Source organism: Vulpes vulpes, chromosome 4 (genome assembly GCF_048418805.1).
Source record: "Vulpes vulpes isolate BD-2025 chromosome 4, VulVul3, whole genome shotgun sequence".
Lineage (NCBI taxonomy): Eukaryota > Metazoa > Chordata > Mammalia > Carnivora > Canidae > Vulpes > Vulpes vulpes.
In genome coordinates this window covers 50015745-50041566 of record NC_132783.1, presented here as the reverse complement: position 1 = coordinate 50041566, position 25822 = coordinate 50015745, and the positions used below count along the sequence as shown (strand labels likewise).

Here is a 25822-nt window from a genome sequence, read left to right as displayed (position 1 = left end):
TTACATTGTCTTTCAAAGCTCTTCCTGAAATAACACTTTGATGTACTATTCATCATTTCCATTTGGAAGAAGTAACTACATTCCTGCTTAGCTATTACACTGCTTCCAGTACAATGTGTTTCAGTAATAAATAAAGTGCATGCTTTAAGTGGAAGTATACATTTTTCAAATATATATGTCTCTGGCATATTTCCAGAAAGTATGACAGGATGTTTATGTTATTGTTTAATGGCAACACTCACTTCTTTCTAGGAGCAATTTTTGATGAATCTGCCAAAAAGGATGATGAGGTGTTTCGCACAGCAGTTGGTGACCTCAACCAGAATGAGGAGATTTTACAAACTGAAAAAATCACATTTTCGGTGACATTTGTTGATGGAAGCAACCCTTTCCAAGCAGTTCAAGAAGGTAAGGTCTAACAGCAGTTCAGTTTTTATTTTGTTTCTGTTTTGGTTCAATTTAAATGGCGATAAAATTAGATTTGTAGAAAGCCATCAACATGGACGTCATTTTTGCATCTTTGCTGCATTGCTTTTCTTCAACAATGCTTTTTGTAGATGTTAATCCTGAATTCCGCTTCTGAAAAGGCAGGGTGTGGAAAGTTGTTTTAATTGAAGTATATGTGACAATGAACATAGTATTTCCAGGAAAAGTTTTATAATATTTTATGACCGCAGTGTACATTAAGTACTCCTTAAAACTATGACTTTCTATTTAAATTTTTAGCTTTGACTTTTTTGAGATAATGGCCACCTTGAGTGTCGTTACAACATATGATGGCATTTTCAGTGTATTCATGACAAATGCATTGGTGGAAAGAAAACTTATAGGCACTCCATGCAAATCAAAGATTTAGCACTGGGGTAATTTTTTTTACTCTCTACAGTATGCAAAATATTAAAGCATTTGCCTCCATTCTCTCTGTATAGTTGAGTGAATTAACATTTTTCATAGGGACAAATCATACGAATACAGATAATTTTTATTATACTGGAATGATCATTTGTATGAATGAAGGTTTTGGTTGAAAGATTTACGAGTAATAGAATTTTATTTTTGATGCTCTAATTCTAATGAAATAGCCTTTTTATTGGCAAAGCACTCATTGTTCATAAAATTATTTGCTGCTAATCTAGTTTATGTTTTATTTTGACAATGTATTTAGACTAAAGATACCAATACAAAGTTTAGTCAAATGAAGCACTTGTTTCATTAAAAAAATTAAAGCGGGTTTGGCAGAAGAAAAGACAGACAAGATATTAAAAGTACTAAAGTTTGGCAGGAAAGTTTTAGAGACAAATATTGAAAGGATAAGGAAAATAAATATAAATGTTTTTGAAAATATAAAGAAGAAAATGCCTTTCATCTAATGTTGCATCTGCATGATATACAGGAAACCTTTACTGGAATATGCTTTTGGCCAGTAGCATTGGCTACTGTTGAACTTACTTATATTTACTTGTGTCAGTAAAAGAACACGTAGAATGATGCGATGTAATGAATTTTCCTTCTTAATAACTTGATTGAGTGAAGAAGTATTATTTTATTGAAATGAAGAGAAGCGTTTTAGTAAGAGTTACTTTTGCAGAGAATATGATGCTTATTATGATAATATTGATATTTGATAATATATGCCAATTTAAAAGTTTAATGAAAAAGTTTAATAAAGACATCTAGTTATTTTTATTTTAAAATAAAATTGTTATGGAAATATAGGATCTGCAAAAAGTATGTGTTGGTAAATTTTCTGTTGAAACATTTAAAAATGTTAATTTAATATTATAATTCATAAAGCAAAATGTGAAATAATAAAGTAGAATTTGAGGAAAGCCCAATATTGTAAAAGAATATTATTCATTTGACTCTTAGTTTTAATGACTGGAATGAGAGGAGGAAAAAAATAAGGACAGATCTATTTTCGTGTTTTTCTTCTATTAATAATAGAAGAAACCTATTAATAACCTATTAATAATTATAAATTAACATTGAAGACAGGCTAAAATATCCATTCCTTTTAAAACGGCAATTTGAGAAGTTTGGAAATAAATAAATGAAGACAACATAATGGATAGAAGGGAATTACAAAGTCTGAATAAATACCTCCCTCATGCCTCTTTTAGAGACTATGACTGAAAAGTGAAGACAATATTTAAAATACCACAATTAATCTGTTCACATATTGCTTTGTGTAGCCATTCTGCTGCCAGCTCAATTCTGGAAGCAAAAATCTCTCTCAAAAAGAACTGGTGTGACTTGAAAGCATTTGTGGTGCATAAAGCAAATTAAGACAGGAAATAAGTTTTAAGTTTCAGAGACAGAGACCGCTAGGTATTTGTCAAGAAAGAAGAAAGAGCTTGACAGTATGCTTGACGGTTTCTGATACTAACAGGATGTTCTAGACCAGTTATTTTGATGGTCTGCTCTAGGTAATGAACCTGAAATAAGTTCTAGGATGCACTGGAACTACTTTGTTTCCACATTCTATATGAAGAAAGATCTTGGCTAATTTTAGAAATAAAAATAATTCTTTCTAGAACTCTTTCTGTAATTGATTGGTTTGGGAAAAAAGGGTAAAATATTCAACTGAAAAAGAATAAATAATTCAGGGGTATTTCGTTAAATGTTTTGAGAAAGTAACTTAGGAGAAAAAAAAAAAAAAAACCTCAGTTGTGCCATCGAGAATGGCCAGTTTTTCTATGATCCTGTCTTTGCTGCAATACCATTAAAATCTTTAACACACAGTCTTAAATCAGCTTCTTTTTTACATTCTAAAGAAGGGCAAAGATTCAATGATAGTTATTATTGATTTTTCACACATTAGCACTCCTGGTGCTAATCTGATCCTTGAACAAAGAGCATCATCAAGGATATAGGTATTTGGTAATAATAAAGAAGAAAACTAATAATCTGGAATCCTCAATTTATTATTAGAATTTCTTCTAGCCAGTCACATTTAGGAAATTACTTTTATTTTTACAAATTTAATATTTTTGTTTGCTTTATCTTTCTACTATCAGCATTTAATGAGAGAAGGATTTAAAGATAAACAACTTATTAACACTTAAATAGGGTTAGAATATTGGTGCTATTAAAATCCTCCTTTGTAGCTTTGGTTACAGTAAGTTTTGCATTGTAATAATTATTTTTAATAATTAATATTTAGTAATTACTTTTACAATGAGTTTCTAGAAGTAAATATCTTGGTTATAACACAGGATTGATACTCCTTTCTCTGGAGATCAATGATTATATCAATTATCTTTATCGTTATCCTTTAACATTAATCTCAGCACTATTAGGTAAATGAAATATAGTAAATAAATTCCTGTTTTTAGAAAAGTAATCTGGAATTAAACTATTATTCATCTTTTGTCTTCTGAGTCGTGGAATGTTAATTAGGGGCAAAGAATTTTTCATTCCTTAACTTGGTATAATTATTTTTGTCACTTTTTGGGTGGGTAGTATGTAGACTATTTTGGTAGCTGGGCTAAAGATATACAAAAGGAAAATAAAATCATATGGATTATTTTTGAAAACCTTGAAAAATATACCGGTGGAAAATTATATTAACCTTAGGTGAATGTTTTTCCAAATAGATGAAGTAATTGAGAGCAGTATGGTTAAGTAATTCTCCCACATGGTGCAAGTGTATAGCAAGAGAAAGAACTAAACCAAGCCCTTCATTCCACTGGCTTAGTATTTCCGTATATCTGTTAACCATATGTACATGAAAGAGAACACGCAATTTGTTTTAGGAATTCAGTAAGTACTCTGGAGAATAGAAGATTGTAGTAGATTTATATGTTTTGATAGGTACTATTAATGTTCATGGGTTTTAGATAGCATGGAATAGTAAAAATTGTCCAATCTAGTTGATCAATCCTAGTTGATAACATAAATTACTCTTGTTCTTTCATCCTTGGTTTTCTCATCTATGAATAATGAAAAACTCAAACACGATGCATTTTTAAGTAGTTTCATCTCTATAGATGAATTCTTTCATGACTCTGTAGAACACATATCCAGTTTTAGAGATTTAATTATAGAAATGATAATTATTTAGTTTTTCTTTAGCGATGACTGAACTTGATGAAATTGTCTCATGGTTTTTCTGTGGCCTACTTCAAAATAAATTAATAGGATATATGATACCTGTCCTTGGTTCTGCTATCTCATATAACTATTCATTGCAACCTAAAGAAATCATGATCACCACAATCTAGAAAGGGCCTTTTGCACATTCAGGTGACATGACCAATACAGCTTTTGCTTGGTTAGTTTCCTTACTCCTCCCTTATAGATTGTTGTCTGTGTGTCATCTATAAACTGGCTAAAACATAGATGCATAAATGTGTGGTGTGAAATACACTGATTTTCTCTACTGAAAGCAATAACAATTATTGATATTGTTGGCTCCTAGTTGAGACTAACACCACTGTGGTCTGTGAAAGGTGGGGATTTATAAAAAATAAGGTTAGAGGAAAACAAATTTAACATTTGTAAAAATGTTCACATAGGAAATTGTATGCAGAAATAAGAATTCATGACTCTTATAATCATTGGATATATCAGGCAGTCTATAAAACAGCATCTATTGGTATTGAATGGCAAGATTCAGTTAAAAACTTTTAAAATATTTTCTCTTATTAGAAAACACCTAAAAATGAAATGTGCATAGTGATAAGAGTTTAAGAGCAGAATTATACTGTAGCATCACAAATAATTCTATTTGAAAGAAAAAAGGGCACCTATCTTAATTATTCTTATTTATGCTTTATCACAAACCATTTTAAATAAAATAGTTATAAATTATAAATGCTGTTTTTAAAATAAAAAGCAGTAATGGTTAACATTGTTCACCATCTAAAGTTTCAGCCTTCAAATTACTTCAAATTATTTCAAATTACTCCTTTGTATATCGAACATGAATATTAATTGTTCTCAAAAAGTCTTTTGTAAAAAATAAACATCTTACTTTAATACGGTGATAATTTTAGTCAAATTTGCCTCATATATCTTCAAAGTAAAATTCAGTATAAAACAATGTGGCTTCTTTTATTTATGGTTTGTGGAATTAGTCTTATTTCCTCTAGTTATATATAAAAGACACATGCTTTGTATCATGTGTGTAAAGGGGTAACAGGAAATCAGTGGAGCCAAAAAAGTATGTAAGAAAGTATAACTAGGGAAATGTACTTCTCCAAAATACATCACCATTTGCTATGAATATTTGCTATGAATATTTCTGGTGCCATAGGCTAAATCTGAATAGTCTTGTTCAAAGAACGTGTAAATGTAAAAGATGATTTATGTGGCTGCTCTGTTTGATGCTTTATTCCAAGGCTTAGTCACATAATTTATATTTCTCTCAGTTTTAATAAGACATCTTCATTGTGATAAATAATCTGCTAATTTGGAAATGTTTAGATTGTATTCTGCAGCTTTTCTAGGATAGGGCTGCAGTGTGTATGCTTCATCAGTCTGTGTTTTTTGGACCAATTTTGATAGCTTCAATTCCAGCTTATTTTCTGAATTGCCTGACAATAAATTGAACTTGAAGATTGATTGGATCCAACAGGCCAAGAAATAAAATCTGAATGTAATGTGGCATAATTTTGCTCTTTTGGTCATTTTTTAATTCATTTTTTCATCCCATCTTTCCTTTCCATATCAAAACAAGTGTTATGCTTTGAATCACAATCTCTAGGCTGAGTACTCAGTATAACTAATCCCCAGACATTTATGCAAAGGGGTGGAAAGAAGAGATGCTGTAGCTGACTGGCCATCTCCAGACATCCACACATCAAGAGGGATATTGGATGCCCATTCATTGGCTCTCTGGACCATTGGTTTCCCTCCACAAGTCTGGGATATTTAGTGATCCACTCCCAAGTCTTGGGTCACCTTTCCTTTCTACCTGCTACATTCTAAGGACTGGCTAAAAAGATCTGGAATCAGAATCTTCCTAGTGTGTCATCTTTAGTATTAACCATCAGTGTGATACTAAACATCTGAATTCTGTATCTGTTAGGAACAATACCAGCATGCATTATTTTAAGCATCTCACAGTAGCCCTTTTCATTGAAGAATTGCCCATCAAGAAGAATTAAAATAGAATATGCTTAGAATCTAATTTCAAGAGTACTCAGTCAAATCAGTCTATCGTTGTACTCTTAAAATGCCTAGTACTGTTCCAAGATTGGGACAGACATGATAGGAGATTTTAAAGGAAATAGAGGATGCAGCATTAGGACTGTGGGAAGCTTTAAAAATGTACTTAGGGAGGACTGTGGACTTTTAAAGCATGAACAGTCATTATGCCTTCTACCTGTAACTTGGGTTTTTAATTATGTTAATCATAAAAAATAACAAGACATTATAACTTTTTAAAAATATTTACTTTTCAGAAAAGAGAAGGAATATCTTTCTTAAGGAAATCCATTATTTTTTAACTTAATGAAGATACAAATTTATGGCTTGATCTTTGTTTTCTGTGATTTATTCTTGTGTCTTATATTGGTAAGCCTTTCTCTTATCTCATTCAACATTATGCTCTAAAGGTAACAGATCTACTGTGGATAGACTGAAAATCTGTATCATAATTTTATAGCCTTTTTACTTTGAAGTCTTTTACCTCCATATCTACAGTTGTGCACTCTTGTGTAAGTTACCTCATAAAAAATATATTTTAGCTACATGTGGTGCTCTGGATCTTGTTTTATTTAGAAGAATCTTTAGCAGCTTTCTATAAAAGCTGTGTTTAACAGAAGTAAAGATTTATTTTTTTTGTTGTTGGCTAAGTGTTCTTTCTCCCTACCAAATATTTTTCACACAGTAATAGCAGACCACTTTCTTCTCTTTCAGCCTTTTCAGCATGCTTATGGCAGCATAATTCAGTCTTTAATCGATCTTTTACGATACTGACTTGGTAAAAAATTCACCTATCTGTCTTAAAGTAACTCTGAATATATGGTTTATTAGATTAAAAACCACGCTTACCTACATCCTGTAGTTGTTATGAGTCCATTGTATAGTCATAAAAATAGTTTAAGTTCACATTAAAGATGACTTTACTATATTCAGAATTTTTAAACCATTACCAGTATTATTGATATCAGTGTTTCAAATGAAATAGTCTACATGCTTTAATCTAGAACAAAAAGTGACCTGATTTTTAAATTATTTTAATATTTAACACCTATTTTTTTCTTTTTTTTAAATTTTTTTTTTAATTTTTATTTATTTATGATAGTCACAGAGAGAGAGAGAGAGAGAGAGAGAGAGGCAGAGACACAGGCAGAGGGAGAAGGCAGGCTCCATGCACCGGGAACCTGATGTGGGATTCGATCCGGGGTCTCCAGGATCGTGCCCTGGGCCAAAGGCCGGCGCCAAACCGCTGCGCCACCCAGGGATCCCCTATTTTTTTTCATGTCCTTGGCAAGTGTGTGAGGTTTATGGGAATTGTACTATGTGTGGTCTTTACTATTCATGCAATATTTTGTTGAATTGCCTTGTAATTTTCAAAAGAATTATCATTGAAACACTCTTTTTGAAAGGAACACACACAAAGCCAATGTACACTAGGAAATTGCATTTTCTGGGAAAGGAAGAGAATGAATCAACAAGTACTTTTTGGGTGCCTGTAAGCATTCAGACTTGAGCTATTACTCAGCATCACGCTGTGCTCGCCACTGACTGCCCTGTAGTTTTCCATGGTTAGGTTGACCTTTATTACATGTATTAGGTACTGACCTGTATGTGCTCCTCTTCCTTTTACCCTCCCACTATAGTACCCTTCTTAAACTCCTTATTCAAATTATTTTAATCTTCAATTCTCAGTATTGTGCTGTATACACTCAGCATATCTACATTTCATTTAGTTTTATATTTCTTAAATTTGATGCCATTTAGTCTGCTTGGGGAAAACCATGAAAATTATATTCATGGGTCATGGAATTAAATAAATCTGTCTTTATATGAATTATGTTCCATCTTTTATCATCTTTGAGAACTTAGGCACACCTAATATCTCTGAGCTTCAGTTTCTTCATATGTAGAATTGGGCTAAATACATATTTCATTAGGATCGCTAGGATTATGTGAGTATTATATGACGATTTTGTGGGGTTGTCATTATGGGATGCAGGTTTCTCTACTAGTATAAATACATGCCAATAATAGTGGAGTAGATGATTTAGTACTATTTTATGTGTCCATCAGTAAATTTCTATTGCTCCCTGACCAGACCTTACCTTTCCAAACACCCTTTACCATATGTATTGGTGTTTCCCATGGATACCACTGAACTGAGTAGCCTTGTCATCTGCCTTGTCAGCACCTTTTCCCCACTGCACCCCCCTCCAATGAGTGTTTCCCTATCAAGATCCTGAATGCTGGGGTTGTAAAAATATAGAAATTAAATGCTTCTGCTTTTTTTTTTTCTTTCTCCTGGGCTAGTTCTGCTAGTCAGCAGAGGAAGATGAGAATTATATTTGTAGTGTGATTCATTTGGCAAATAGTAGTGATGTTGAAACATGTGTACTTAAGGTTGGGAGGATTTAAAATACCTTGTTACCATTTCTGAGAAGTAAAGAAAGCCTGTGGAGACCAAATTAAAGCTTTCTGGTGATTTGTGTGGGCCTAATACAATCAGAGAAGTAAATAAGGCACTGAGTCATAACTAAATGGGATTCAGTTGTAGGGAGGCATAATGTTGTAGATGAGCAATATATGTGGAGGTCAGATATAGACATAAATTCAAGGAAAACTTCATGCTTTAAGATATGCATCATCTCTGGTATTTTGAGTTTATTTCTGAAATGATTGTATAAAAAGTTGTCTTTTTATGTTCTGCACATTTTCATTTCAACTATGATGGGCAAATATTTACTCTAGAAACTTTGTTATTGGTTTCTTGACTTCTCAGTACTATTCTTCTTCAATAATACATGATATCATGTTATTTTTCAGGAATTCATGCATCATTTCATTTTTTTTTAATTATTTATTTATGATAGTCACAGAGAGAGAGAGAGGCAGAGACACAGGCGGAGGGAGAAGCAGGCTCCATGCACCGGGAGCCTGATGTGGGATTCGATCCCGGGTCTCCAGGATCGCGGGACCAAAGGCAGGCGCCAAACCGCTGCGCCACCCAGGGATCCCTCATGCATCATTTCAAGACATATTTGCTTTTTGTTCTTTGGTAGACTAATACAATATGATGGTAAGATTGGCTAAGCTCATTCCATAAGATATATTTTAAAATATAGAAAACATAGAAAAGACTTAACATGTCTATTATAAATGAGAAATATATTCCAAAGAGGAAAATAAATGTTTCTTGAAATATATTATTTTGTGGGGGAAAAGTTATATAAATCAAAGTCAGAAATAATACTATTATACAGACTGTTTTTGAATAGAATGACTTCAAATATTCAATAATAATCTTTGTACTTTACTTTTGAATTAATACTTCTGAAAGATAAATAATACTTTGGGATAGTCCTGAGTCCTTATTCATGTTATTAAAACTGAGCAAGATGTAGAGAACTGAGGTAATAGAAAGTAACTAGGGGTTTTTAAAAAGAGAAACATTCTTACTGGTCAAAGAATAAGAAACTGACATATCAGCTTCATTCTACCTTCTTCCAAATCCTGTTTTCATTCTGTTACATTGACTTGTTAATAACTTTTATTATTTGGAAATAAAGATTTCATCTTTTATTCAGTTTTGAAGTTCTCAGTATTTTGCCCCATTTAAAGGAGATTGATCTCCATATTAACCTACCATATATATATATGTATATATATATTTACCCACATACACATACATCCATACACATGTGTATATTAAACATATACATTATATACCATATGTATATATATGCCGTGTATGTATAACATATATACTATGTATACTAATTTTATCAGACACTGGTTTTTTTTTGGTATTCTTTCGGTATTGATTCATGCCTTTCAATGGAACAATTTATTTTTTTATTTTTAATTTTAGTGCACTATGTTTGTTAAAATGGAACAGGGAAGATTTGATCTCAGGCCAGAATTCCATGAGGGCACAGAGGGCTCACCAGTTGATACTTACTTTCTTTGGAAATTGGTTAAAGTTTAAATAAAAGAAGGGTTGACCAACTGTCAGAAGACTATGAATTACCAAGAACAATTCATTATTCTTTCAAAAATTAAAATCATATTTGTTCACTTATGTATAAGATACTTTAATATACTGACTGTGCACTAACCGTTAGGAGTTTATATAAATGAATGAGACAAATTTAACTGAGCCACCCAAGGAATTTATAATCTAATAAGAAGATATACAAAAAGAGCCAAACAAGAAAATAACTTTTTTTTTTTAATGGAAAAGAGTCATATAAAAGAAAATAAATAATAATATGATAGAAAATAACAGATGGGGTGTGTGTTTCTATGTGTGTGTGGTTTAAAACCAAGAGTTTATTTTTGATTATAGAAGACACAAAAAAGTAACATTTAAGTTAACATTTAAGGTTTCAGAGTAGCCAGCAATGCAAAGAGGAAATTTCTGGCAATTGCATATGGGAAAACCATTTGGAAGCATTGGCTTTCTGTATTTGAGGGATGAGAATATTTTTGAATTCTCAAGTTTTTAATCTGTTGCTTTACAAATGTTTATTTTCATCATCAAAGTCCTTATTTGCTGGGTAACACTGCTACTCATGAGTTTTTTTTTTTTTGTTTTGTTTTTTTGTTTTTTTTTACCCAAATCTGCTTTAGTTTTCCCTTCAGAAATGAAGTGTGTTCCCAAAGGAAGACTGGTATATCCTGAAGATTCACTGACATCTGGGTATGGAGATGTCATTCCTGGATCTTTCTTGGATTTGAAATTCACATTTCTGTAACTCTAATTTTGAATATAGTTGAAGCAACATTTAGGCCTTTCATGTAAATGTTATTCTAAAGAAAAAGAAATTAAATTAAATGAAACAAAACAAAGGAAGAAAGAATTTTACTCAGTTTTCCTGGTCTTGTAATACAGAGTAATGTAGAGATATATGTAATATCTAAAACTTGGGAAGAATTATTTTATGGCTTTTATAGTTGTTTTACATTCTGACAAAAGAGCTTCCTTTGAAAAGTCCACTACTGACAAGTAACATTTCCTTACTATATCCCATGAACTAAGCCCCTAATCTTTCTACTGCCTTATAAACTATAGTTACTATTCTTATTAGCATTTGACAATGAGGAAACTGAGTTGCAGCTAGGTTAGGTAAATTGTCATACCTGTAACCTTTAGAATAGTGTCTAGAACAGTCTGATTTCTGTTGAAGTTTTCCATTTGGAAGTTTCAGGTATGCTATCAGTGGGAGGGAGAATGAGGTCAAGGTATTTATATACTATTTCCTGTGTAAGGTTACCTTGGGTTGGCTGTGAACCTTACACAAAAGTCCTTCTTTTCTGAAGGCAGTCTGCTCTACATCACTCTCATTCTCATTCAGAAACCTACAGATTCCTCTCCTATCTACCCTTTGGACCAGTACTGGTTACCACTCACTGCTACAAGCTTTGAACTCTTGGACTAGACTTCATGTTCCTGCTATACTATACCCACACCTGTGTCATTCACCTTTTCAAAAAATAAAGTCTTCTCAAATTATCTTATTTCAAATGGCCTTTTTTTTTTTCTACTGGGATTTTAACTGCTTTCACTGTTAACTACTATACTATACTGTACTGCTGTGTAGAAGTGCTAATCTTAGCTCATTCTTAATGATTTGATGATTTGGCCAGTCCAATCAGGAAGTGCTATGACCTGTTGGAATGTATTACTCAGAGTTAATGCTATACATCGTATTATAAAACTTAAAACTCCTCACACAGACCTTTAATTTCTGTCTTTTATGAGCTGAAATCTTAATATCCTAATAGGTATTTTAACAGTGCAAAAAAGGCTGATTTGATGTTAAGGATGTTCAGTGGCAATTATCCCTGCAGAAAAGCCCTAGGTTTGAACAGAAACAGGACTGATACCCAAATAGTTACTCCACAGCATAGTTGAGTGACCACTCTTTAAATAAATATTATTATTTTAACTTAAAATGATATGGCAAATGGAACCATCTTTATTAACTAATGTTCCAGTTATATATACTAAAATGTCTCTGAACATCGTCTACTATAATTAAAGCTGTTGATGAACCATTTGTTTACAGATTCTTGAATATCTTGTTCCATTTTCTACAGAGAAATTTTTCCCTGTATCTTTATTTTATTCTATTCTTTCCTTTTCTTGAAATCTAGACTCCTCATTAAGATGCTAGGGAAACACAGAACAAAACAAAACAAAACCTACTTTATTGTTAGACAAATTGCATGGCCAAGGTTTTTTGTTATCTAGTAACTTATAAAGAGTAATAAGGGGAAGCTAACAAGTTCTAAAAACACTGTTTTGCATGTTATCTTTTTGTTTTCCAGACTCATGGTTTAATAGATACTAATGGAGAGTAATTGGTCAAATAGCAAGCAACAGAACAGAAGGAGAAGTAGGAAGGTCCAGAAAAGTATGACTGGCATTATAAGATCTTTGATTCCCTCATCCATCTAACATTATTCAGCATCCCAATACATGGTAGTGTAGTAGAATTACACTAGTAGTGTAAAGAACATAGAGGTGACTTAAGAACATTCTGCTTTTTCAAGGAGCTTTAAGCTACTAACGAAGATTAAATATATGTGTATAGATAGCATAATTACCAGGTAGTAGTTTCATGCAAAATAGCAAGTTCAGTAGATAATAAGATTGTTTACAACCAGGGATGGTGAGTTGAGGGAGAAGGTAAAAAAGAAATAAAAGAGAAAACTAGTAAGCTATGTTTTCTGCCCTGAAAAGAGAAAAAGATCTAATCAAAGAAGCAGACTTGTTCAAAAATATGTCTTTGTGACTGTGAAAAATGTACGTGGAGTGGCGTGAGGAGTGCACTGGAAATAAAAACATCAGGCCAAAAGGACAACAATGTTAACTTTTCTGTCAGGGTCATTATCCTGTTCCCAGTTTCAAGGTCACCTCTTTCCGAAACCAGTGGTAGAAAAGTGGATTCAACGTGGAGAAAATCATTGCTCATCAAGTAAAATTTAAACATTAATAAGGACATTAATAAAGACATTAGGCTTCATATTGCAACATCTTAGAATTTCTTTTAAAATACAGCAAAAGTACTGAAAATGATTTGAGCTCAAAGATACTTCTTCAGAGGTACAAAACCTCACTGTGTTTAAGAGCAAGTGGTATTTTAAGAATAATTATTTCACATCTACAGAAGAGTAATTGCTTTTCACATTAAAGAAAGATATGAGCACCAAAGTTTTGTAATATAAAAAGTGTTATGTGTGTGTATTAACTAGTGCCCTCAAAGGATTGTTACTATGCATTTAACATTTGGGTGCAATAACTCTGTGTCATGGCACTGTGCACTTACTTGAAAACATTGTTTCCTAAGTGAGTTGGACAGAGTTTTTATATGCAGAGTTTATGATTATGATCTTTTTCCCTTTAAGTGAGATAGTTAATATTTTAAATTAAGTTTTTATTGATTTGATTATTACAAAGTGGCCAATGAAGCTTGTTTATCTGAATGAAAAAGTCCTCTGGAATCTGTGCAAATCAGTATTCATTGTTTGTTAATTATTGATTCATTTATTCTTTCATCTAAGTAGACATTGGGAGCTTATAATTTTCAAAAATTAAACTAAGTATTGAAAGAGATACCAAGATTCATCAGTGTGGTTTCTAGCTTTAAGAATCTTATGCTTAGTAAGTAACAGGCATAAATTAAATTAACATGGATATAAACATCATAACATAAAGTACAATAAATTATAAAATCCTGAATTTTCAGTAAAGATGAAGTTGTTACAGAACTTTGGGGAGTACTGGTATTAGTTTCCTACCTTGCTTTTCCTTCTTCACTTACTGCTGGAGATACCTGTTTGTTTCCTGCATGTTCAATGTGACCCCAATATTTGGTACCAAATGTAACAGTCCATTTGAGGTAATTTAGCATCATCTCAGATTTGTTGCAACCTTGCCATTGTTGCTAATCTGTTTACTCCATTAATTCAGCATTTACTAAATGTCTAGTATGAGCCAGGAATTATTCCAAGAACTCATGGTGTAGTAGTAAATACACAAATATCCTGCTTTCTTGGAATGCATATTCCAGTTGAGGGAACAACCAAATAATATAGACAACTTGAGATTGAAGTTGGTATGAAGATTTTTAAAAATGAAGCAGCATTAGTGGTATAGAAATGCTGAAGTAGAATGGTCAGGAAAAGAGCTCTCTGAGAAGACTTTTGAGCAGGCACTGGAAAGATAAAAGGGAACAAGTGATGTCACTATCTGGAGAAAGCCTAGTGTGTAACAAATTCTGGTAATAGTATTAGTAACTGGAATTCTTCTATCATCTGAGGACACATGAATACCCACTTTTCATTAACTGCATAAGTATTTTATCTTTGTGAGTATCTGTTAACTTTTTGGCCAGTACTCATAGTCAATTATGTCTTCAGTCCCTGCCTTATTTTTGTAAATTTGTTGAAATTAAAGTCCTTAATTTGAACTTCAGCCCTAACATTGATATTCAGGCACCATTTTCTTTTTTTCGTAAAGAATTTTTTAAATTATTTATTTATGATAGTCACGGGGGGGTGGGGGGTGGGCAGAGACACAGGCAGAGGGAGAAGCAGGCTCCATGCACCGGGAGCCCGACATGGGATTCGATCGTGGGTCTCCTGAATCGTGCCCTGGGCCAAAGGCAGGCGCTAAACTGCTGCGCCACCCAGGGGATCCTCAGGCACCATTTTCTACACACTACACATTCAGCCTGTCTCATATTTTCATTGTGTGGACAAACCCTGTCATCAAGATTGAGAAGAGTCAATGTACCTGCTAGTTACTTAAGCGTTCTCTCTTCACTATTAACAATTTACTGTGGATTATTGCTATTATCTGTTATCATAATATGAATAAACTCTTCTCACTCACTATATCAAATTTTTAAAAATAGATTCTTCTCTTCCACAGTAGCACAGTTTTAGCTGGGTCCATCGCCTCCCCAGAGAGGATGGTATTTCCCAGTTTTCCTTACAGTTAGCAGAAGGCCAGTGGATTGTGAGTGGAAACATGGGCAATTGAAAGTCATTTCCAATTTAAAAATAAGTTACTTGTCCTCGACTAACTCTCCCCACCACTTTCAGTGACCTGGAATATTGACCCAGCTTTGACCATGCAGATAGGGACAATATACTAGAGGTTTCAGAGCTGCAAAATGGAAGTAACTGGGCTCCCTTGTAGAGTAGAGCTGCTCTGGGAGGACTACTATGTGTGAGAGAAACTCACCTCTATTATTTTAGAGCCTGCCCTATTTGGGTTGTCATTGTTCCAGTAGGTTAAACATTAGTGTAACAATTATACAGGCCTCTCTAAACTTCTCACTAAATGAAACAGATATCCCACTGCACCTACTAGCCTAATGAGGATTTCCAGAGTTGCAGACCCAGATACTCCACTTCTATTTTTTCCCACCACAGGGGTGGTGGTTTTCCTTTTTATTGCTCTGCTGCTGCCACCACTGTTGCTCCTTCTCTTCCTCCTCCAACAGCTATTTTCAGGTATAATTTACAGACCATAAAATCTATCTATTTTAAATGTACAATTCAATTATTAGTAGTAAATTTACAGAATTGTGTAACCATCATGAAAATCTAACTTTAGAATATTTCTATCACCAATAAAATTCCTCATACCTATTTGCAATCAATCAAATCCTATTCCCACAGCACTCCCAACCACAAATTTTTTTCTAAAGACTTACCTTTTTTGGCATTTCATATACATGACATTAGACAGTATGTAGTCTTGTGTGTCTAACATCTTTCACTGTAAGTGAAATTATTATGTTTATCCAAGTTGTGCTATGTAATAAGAATGTGTTTCTTCTAATGATGAATGGTATTCCATCATAGAGATGTCACATTTTGTTTTAACATTCACAATTTCACAAATGTTGGATTGTTTCCACTTTTATACTATTACTTTAAAAAGTGCTGCGATGGCTATTTATGTAAAAGTTATTATATGGAGTTCTAATTTTCATTTTGTGTCTTGGTCTGCTCAGGCTGCCATAACAATTTACCAAGACTAGTTGGCTTAATGAACAGAAATGAATTTTCTCACAGTTCTCGGCACCAAGTTGAAAGTGCCAGTACAGTTGGTGTCTGTTGAAAACTTCCCTTGGGTTGCAGATAACTGCCTTCTCACTGTATGCTCACATGATTTCTTTGTGTGCAGCAAGTCTCTGGTATCCTTTCTTACAAAGACACATCCTTTTCTATCAGGGCGCCACCCTTATGACCTCATTTAACCTCAGTTGCTTCAATAGAGGTCCTGTCCCAAAATGCAGCCACATGGAGGTGTTTAGGGATTCAAACTTCAGATTTTGGGGGGACAGGAACATCAATTCAAAACACTTTTCTTAGATAGATACCTAGTGAAGGAAAGGGATTGTTCAGTCATATGGTAAAATAATGTTGAACTTCTTAAGTAACTGCATGACTGTTTTCCAAAATGACTATTCAGTTTTATATTCCCAGTAGCTGTGTATGAGGGTTTCAGTTTCTTCACTGGTCAATTTTGTGAAACACATGTTGTGGTATCTATTTAAGGTTTTAATTTATATTTTTCTAATTATTAGTGCTATTAAGTACCTTTTCCTGTGCTTATTGGCTATCTATCATCTATCTATCTGTATCTATGTCTATATCTATATCTATATCTATATCTATATCTATATCTATATCTATATCTATATCTATATCTATCTATTCTTTAATGAAGTATTTGTTGAAATCTTATGTATACTTTTAATTACATTTTCAACTTCCTATTAAACTTTAAATATTCTTTGCATGTTCTTGAGAAATTATTTTTATCAGCTAAATGATTTGCAGTTTATTCTCCAAGTCTTTCTTTTCCATTTTTCTTAAAGGTACCTTTCGAAGTGCAAATTTTTATTTGTTGAAGTCCAGTTTATCAGTTTTTTTCTTCTAAATAACTCGCTTTTGGCACTAACTACATCGAAGATCTCTCTGAATAATCTTTTTTAAAATATTTTATTTATTTATTATGAGAGACACAGAGAAAGAGAGAGAGAGGCAGAGACCCAGGCAGAGGGAGAAGCAGGCTCCATGCAGGGAGTCCGACATGGGACTCGATCCCAGGTCTCCAGAATCACAACCTGGGCCAGAAGGCAGACGCTCAACCACTGAGCCACCCAGGCGTCCCCTCTTTGAATAATCTAAAGTCAGTGTAATTTGTTTTCTTTTCTATTCTCAAAATTTTTTACATATTGAGCTTTTATATTTAGATTTGGGAGCAATTTGTGTTAATATTTGAGGCATGCGAGTATACAATTTGCCTAACACTATTTCATGGAAAAATCATTGTTTCCCCCATTTCATAGCCTTGGCATCTTTGTTGAAACAATCGACCATAAAAATAAGGGTTTATTTATGAACTCTCAGTCTTGGTCAGTTGATATAGGTGTCTGTCCTTATGCCAGTAACACATTGTGGCTTTATAGTTAGTTTTGAAATTGAGAAATGTGAATTTTCCTTTTTTTTTTTCAGACTTGCATTTGACTATTCAGTCCATCCCATTTTCTTATATAGATTAGGATCAACTTTAAATTTCTTCATAATAGCCTGCTGAGAAATTGGTGAGGATTATGTTGAATCTATAGATCAATTTGAAGATTGCCATCTTGATAATATTGTTTTCTCTTTTATGAATTAGATCCGCTTAAATATTATTTTCTATTATTTGCTGGTCTTCACTCTACAAGGCTACACTTTTCATTTATTATTTGGGATTGTATTCATATTTTTGGATTTTATTCATTTTGATGATATCGTGAATGGAATCATTTCCTGAGTTTTATTATCAGATTGTTCTACATACACACACACACATACATTTTTATGTATATATTGATTTGGTCATCTATGATCTTAATGAGCTCAATTATTTGTTCTAGAAGTTTTTCATGTATCCTTTGGGATTTCTTTACAAAGAGTTTTAATCCTTCCTTTCTTCTAATCCACTTTCTAAAATGGATGTCTTTTAATGTTTTTGTTCTCTCCTGATTGCCCTGGCTAGACCTTCTAGTGCAGGGTTGAATAGAACATTGAGTGGAGAAAACCTTTTCTTTTTCCAGTCTCAGAAGGAAAACATTTAGTGATTCATATTTGAGTATATAGTTAACTATACGTTTTCAATAGAGGTTCTTTATCTTGTTGAGGAAATTGATGGGATTTACAGGAGTTTATCAGGTCCCACTATGACAAAACCCAGATCTCCTTGTCAAATTTCTTGCTAGTCTTCTGGTGTGTTGCTTGATCAAATATGTATTGCAATCTCAGGTTTGCAAAGATGATGACCTTCCTCAACTGCTTGATACTAAGATGATTATCATTTTCTATGAAACCCCTAAGTACGATTTTTCCCATACACTACTCTGAACCAAATAATTCCTCCTGGCATGAAGCTTTTGGTTTTCATATCTTTTTCCTTGCCTGTTAAAACTATCTTTTTAATGGAGCTGAAGACTGGAGTTGAGTAAGAGGCTAAAATGATATGGACTCACTCTTCTTATATAATACTTAGTAAGGTTTTTTTTCCTATTTCTGTTTTTCTTTCTTTTTTAAATTTTGAACAGTTGATTTTCAATTTGTTGTATGACCTTAGTCAAGAACTAAGAACTAAGAACCCCAAAGTATTCTTTTTTGTGTGTGTCAGTTCTGTCTAGTTTTATCATTGCTTTTTGAGGATGAGATTGACTGAGTTCCACACTTTACCATTAGTGAAGTTCTGCACCCTTTCTCACTTTTTCTTTAGAGAAGCCATGGAGAACTTTAGACCATAGTATTAAGTTTTTATGGCAGCAGTATCATTTTAGCAAAACCATGAATGGGATGTAGTATGTGAAATTCCCTTATCAGGGTAATGCAGACAAAGAGAGGAATATTAGAAAAGTGAACTATGGATAAGGATCAGTCAATAGTTTAGTTTGTCTGGAACTTTACCGATTTTAAAGACCAGATAAAATTAGCATGGTAGATTGAAATAAGCTAGTAATAGATTTTGAATATAAAGCTAAAGTTTCTAAATTAACATCTCAGGAAGTAGCAAAAAATGAAAGGGTTTGCATGCTGGAATGGCAGTTTATACACATAGGCACACACGTATAACACACACACTTTGAGATAAAGAAAATAGCTTACCACAGTATAAGTGATAGATTAGAGATCAGGAATTTGAAATCAGAGAAACCAGTTGGGAATCTTTTAAAACAGTTTAGGGGAGTAAATAAGTTCTCAGACTTGGATACCTGTAGTGTAAGGGGAAAAGATGAGCTGTTCTGAATCTATACTTTATACTGCAGGAAGACTTGGTACCTTGTTATAATTCTGGGGCCAAAGATTTCTAGCTTTTGGCCTTTAGAACTAGACAAATATACAATTAAAAAATAAGGAGCACCAAAGGAAAGACATATATGGAGTAAGTAAATGTAAATGGTAACATTTATTGAATTCTTGCTGTGATCAGATACAGTTGTATGAGTTTTACATAAATTATTTATTTACTCTTCACACAGGCCTTTGCAGATATTAAGAAACTAAGGAGGTGAGGTTAGTCAACTTAACCAAAATTAATAGTTAATAAGCATCAGAGTTGAAATTTAATCCCTCTCTGAACATAGGTATCAGGATGCAACTGGAAGATGGAACTGGAACCCCTATAGAGGAATTGGAGCAACGGTTTAAGACCATATTATCTGGAGGTGAAAGTTAGAGCTAATAGTGGGTGAAATTGACAAAAAAGAATGTAGAAGAGGAGAGAAACCTATTGATATATCATAGCCAATACTTTTACTTCATGAGAAGGGAAAAAAGGAAAGAACAACTTTGAAATTGAAAGAAGAACCAGTGGAGATCATTATTTCTGAGGAGAAAATTCTTCTTTTGGGGGCACTTATCTTAACTGACATTGAATGTTGTTTGATGGAGGAATATAAAAGGTCTATGGATTCTAGAGATGAATTACATTTGATAAGTAGTTTTCTTATAATGTTAGTGGTGTTGATGGAAGACCAGTCGAAGGAGGAAAGAGTCAGAGGATGGGAAGGACTGAACACCATGAGTAGACTTTTTTCTTCAAAGCTTGATGATAGAGTTATATGTACAAGAATAACTACAGTTTAGTAGAACATTGAATACATGATGGGAGTATTTTGAATTGAATAGAAAAATACCCAGAATGGAGAGGGAGGGACATAGTGAGGGAGGAGGTGGGGGGAAAGAAAGAGATTTATGACAGCGATTTGGTTTAGAAAGGTGTTAAACAGGATGTTTTGGTAAATACGAAACAGTGGAGTTACTGGAACAATCATATTTTTTTATACAGAGAGGAAAATTGAGGAAATTAATAGGAAGTAATTATAATCATCTCAGTGATACTTAAGGCAATTGGACATTGAAAGATGCAATGGAAAATGGGAATGTTTTGGAAATGCTTCTGGGGCGAGTCGATTAGGATGGCTGAAAATATTTTTGAGTCAACTTGATAATCTGTAAGAGATTCTATAAAATGACTTTCATGGGATTCTCCAGAAGTATTAGGAATTTATCAAAATAATAGAGGTCAAAATTTTAGTATTTTTTATTTTTATGGTTAGGTATTATTTTCAGAACTTTCTAACAATTTTAAGAAGTCTTGTGAATCAATGAACCATTGGAAGGGAAAGTAATTTTTCTCGGTATAGATGCTATTTCTACATTTTCTTTGTTTTTGTTAAGTCCACATGTGAATATTTAAGACATATATTGTAAAAGAGAATGGTAAGAATGAGAAGAGTAAAAGGTTTAGAATTTTTGAAGTAATTCTGGTATTTCCCTTGTGATTTTTCCAGAATTTATTTGTTCACAATGAACACTAATCTCTGTAAAAAGATTTCCTGAGGACATTTAAAAGATTTCATTTATTCTGTAGTAATATATGGAGTATATTATTTAGCTCTTGGTTCTGGGACAATCATCTTCATCATCTAAACTGGTGAAGTAAAAAGTACCTCAAACTTGGAGTCTTAAAGCAAAAGTCTTGTTTTGGGATCTGGCTCTTAAGTAATTTCTCTAAGCAACTATTCCTGAATTATAAAATGGGGATTAAAAAATGCCTAAATGACTTTTCAGGCTTATTGTGAGATTCTAGTAGGTGATTGATTGTAAAGTCTATATGATCTATTAAGTGATGGTGTTTACTTTTAAATCCCATATTCATCAGCATGCAGTCCTATGCTATCCTAGAACTGAAGCTTCTGTTTCTGCCAAAAAGGGTTCATTAGTTCAAATAAATGAAGTTTAGCACCATTGGGAAGCTTTGGAAGATGAAAATAAAATTTGTCTGAGTTAATATTTACATAAACTTTAAAGTGATCGGCAAGAACCTAATAAAAATCTAAGGTTTTCGGACTAATTGCTGCAAAAGAATATTTAAGAGTTATTATATAGAAACTTTAATTATTGAACATGCAAAATATATGATTTATTCATTATACATATATATGGCCTGCTTACTCCAAATGTGAACTGTGTGCAGCATAATAATAATTAAGCACTCAGAAAGAAACAGACTTTAGACTTTATCTTCTCTGACCTGGGCAATAAAAGAGATACCTTCAGCTCACATGAAATGTAACTATATTATTTACTTAGTTATTAACTTAAGAAAGATATATGTATACATGGAGCTAAGATCTGGAAATATAAAGATCTCCATCTGTGATCATCCCTCCTCTGAGGAGATTTTATTCCAGTGGCATAAGATGTGTAAATTCTAGTAGTCAGAGATGGTAGTGGCATGTGTTCATACCAGAATAGCTTGAAGAAGAACTTGATTCTGCTCATGTAGGCAAGATTTTTTTTCTTTTGCTATCATTATCCTGGAGTAATTACCATAGTAAATGCTGTGGCACCACTAACACCCACATAGTCGCATCCTTCTGTTTATGAGAAAGGCGGCACCATTGAGTTGAAATTCAATTTTTTCCATGAATGCAGTATTCAGGAATACTTTATCTATGAACATAGCTGAAATTGTATGCCATAAACTTGATGATTATAATTTTTGTCAATTGTTTCAAAACAAGCTGTGTTAAAGGGTGAGGGAGAATATTTAATAATGTTTTGAACAGAGTTATATAACCTAATTTTTGCACATATTTTGATTCTCTTGTTTTAAAAAAATATATTTATTTATTTATTTATTTATTTGAGAGAGAGAGAGACAGAGCACACAAGAGAGCACACAAGTAGAGAGAGCAGCAGAGGAAAAGAGAGAAGCAGGCTCTGTGCTGAGCAGGGAGCCTGATACAGGGCTCGATCCCAGGACCCTGGGATCATGACCTGAGCTGAAGGCAGATGCTAAACTAACTGAGCTACACAGGTATCCTTGATTCTCATTTTTATCAACTTTTATTTGCTTAGAGTTATAGCCCCATAAAATTCCACTGTATATGGGATTTCACCATCATATTTTAAACATAGAGCCATATGATGTGGCTTCAATTTGTGGTTGGCATTTGGAAAATGTTACTTCTGAGCCATATATATATCAATATATATTGATATATATATATATCAATCATGTGTGAATGCCATATATATATGGCAAAGTGCCATATTTAATACATCTAATTAATATTAATATTATGGCTCGTACATTAAAATTTCTAGTACTCTGCAAAGACACACAGGCCTAGCTCCAGTTCTCAAGACTGATCAGAAACAGTAAGATCAAATTTCAGTTTAGTCACATTTTTTTACCCGCTCTAAACCTTGTATATATTAACTCTCTGTATAAGCTTCAATCTCCCCATCTGTAAAATTTATATAGTGATAATAGGCATAGTCATTTAAAGTTTAGTCTTTAGGAATAAGTTTTTTAATAAAAATTAGAAAAAAACATAAAAGTAAATGGCATAAAATAGATACTCAGTAACCAATAGCTATGAAAGATCATCATCCATCATCATATTTCTGACTTGAACTACTGAAAATAAATGAACCCCTGCACAAATGACTATAAAGTAATAATAGCAAGGCAATGTTTCAGAGTTTTAAAATTTCTGCTAAAGAGAGGCTTACCATGTATAGGAAACAAATTAATATTCATCATCATATTTCTGGTTTGAAGTACAGAAGATAAATGAACCCATGCAAAAATGGCCATAATGTAATAATAGTCACTTTTTTCTCTTTTAGTTAACAGAACAATGTTTCAGAGATTTAAAGTGCTTCCTAAAGAGAGGCTTACTATCTATAGAGAAGCAAATTAATAGTCATCTGAGTGTATGAAGCTTTTCAAGGTATATTAACACTTAGATAGCTTTTTTTTTTTTTTGAGAAAGATTTTATTTATTTGAGAGCAAGAGAGGGAGAGACGGAGAGATAGAAGGGGAAGAGGCAAGGGGTGATGGAGAAGCAGACTCCCTGCTGAGCAGGGAGCCCAACAAGAGGTCTTGACCCAGGGACTCTGGGATCATGACCTGAGCCAAAGGCAGACCCTTAATCTATTGAGCCATCCAGGTGTTCCAAAACCTTATATGGGTTTTAAATTGACTTTAATATCTAGAGATTGAGTCAATCAACAGTCCCTTCTTTCAGCATATATAAGTACACATGGAACACATACTCAGTAAAGCTATTCCTTATATTTTACTATGTGAGATGTCATTGATTGTGGTATTCTGAATTTCGGAATATCTTTTAGAAAGTTTTTCTATTCTACCTAAAATTCAGTGTGATAGCAGCATGGTCAACAAATCAGCAGAATCAACACAATAACTATCATTAAGTAATAAAGGCTTATTATCTACCAGGTCCTAGTCTGCAGTCTCCATACATATTGCATCATTTAATCCTGACAGTCCTATGAAGTAGTACTATAATCATCCACATCTAACATGGGGGACAAGGCACACAGGAGTGGAGTAAGCTGGCAAAATCCATACATTGTTAAGTATAAGAGAATTTGATCTCAGTCGGTCTGACTCTAGTGCCTCATTCATAACAATATGCTATAAATGATCTTCCATAGTTTTATTGCCTATTTTAATTTATAGCATTAATATCTATTAATTCATATTATTTGGGTAAAGTAGTAGAGTAGTATAAGTTTCTGTTATGATTGTGGTTAGCATAGAGTTTCTTTGGATTGGAAAATTTATGACAACCAAGCATTTCTTGATTGGAAAGCTCAAATTGAATTTCTCTTCAAAATATGTTAAGGATTTATTTTGGAGCTCTAAATCAGCTATCAGAAAGTGAGGAGGTTTTCAAATTGGAACCAAGGAAATTGGGTTTCAATTCATACTGAGAGATAGTAACACCCAGTAGTAAAGAAACAGACTTTATGGCAATAATGCCTATTTTCTTTGCCAATGCAATTTATACTTATTGGATAAAATTTTTTTAAGATACAAAATGATAAGGAATAAATGAATCATTGATAACCCTAATACCTAAAACTATTAGCTATATACTTGATATTTATATAGTAATATATAGTATTTCTACCATATAGACACAGACAAAATAATGTCAAGGGCATAGCTAATAGTAAAATAACTGGGAATGCAAGAGTTTTGGATTTACTGTCTTTGTCTTTAATATAATATACTTAATTGAAAGTTTATATAATTTACATTTTAATAATGGCTGTGTTTAATACCACTTACCAAATTCCTGAAAATACAACAATAGGCTCCCACAACAGGCAATAGGAATAGGATGCTAGGTTTTTGCTAGTGTCCATGATTACTGGGCACTACCATTTATTTTCTCCAGATAGAATTCTCCAATGGAGAATAGGAGGGTAAGGAATGTGCCAGTTGTGCGGGATTAAGAAGGAGACTGGAAATTTTCCACCACTCTGTTCACTAACTGTTATGAAATATTTTTGCTGGGGCAACCTGGGTGGCTCAGCGGTTTAGCGCCGCCTTCAGCCCAGGGCCTCATCCTGGAGATCTTGGATTGAGTCCCATGTCAGGCTCCCTGCGTGGCGCCTGGTTCTCCCTCTGCCTGTGTCTTTGCCTGCCTCTCTCTCTCTCTCTCTCTCTCTCTCTCTATCTTTCGTGGATAAGTAAAATCTTTAAAAAAAGAAATATTTTTGCTTTCATCTGTGCCCCCTCACCCATAATTGCTGTGGAACTAATGCTTCCAAGTGAGGATTCTCAAGGGTTGTCTGAGGGCAGTTGGATCTCTTACTGTTTCTCCCTTTGCAAGCATTTCAGTGGAGACTCCTTCTGTTCTGCTAAATCCATTGTTAGTATTCTAGTCTTCCCATATCAACCAAAATCAACCAAAATCTTGTATTGTCTTTTAAGTTCTTTGCTTTTCAATTTTTCTTTGTTGTAATTTATTCTAATTCATTACTTGAGTGTGAGAGGTGACTATTGAAGAGGTATGTATAATGCATTTTCGGTTTCAGTCCTTTCATATTTAGTCAGGAATTTGATATTAAAAAAACAGATTATTAAAAATAGATTGCAAATTAAATACAGTAGAAATGGCAAAGTATAGCAGTTTTGGTGTTTTTCTACAGCAGCGCACAATTATGGAAAACACATATTCACATTTGACTGAATGAACCTAGGATGGCCAATTCCTGCTTTACATTATAACTACCCATACAAATATCCCTGTA

General features: G+C 33.2%; 1 protein-coding gene across 3 annotated transcripts in view; it reads left to right on the top strand.

The window, feature by feature from the left end:
* Positions 1–25822, top strand: part of GRID2 (glutamate ionotropic receptor delta type subunit 2) — a 1472825-nt gene that overhangs the window by 308466 nt on the left and 1138537 nt on the right. For all 3 annotated transcript variants that reach the window (XM_026015616.2, XM_072755651.1, XM_026015615.2), the window contains exon 2: positions 253–408. In XM_026015616.2, coding sequence (XP_025871401.1) covers positions 253–408 — 156 coding nt within the window. The remainder of the gene's footprint in view (positions 1–252; positions 409–25822) is intronic.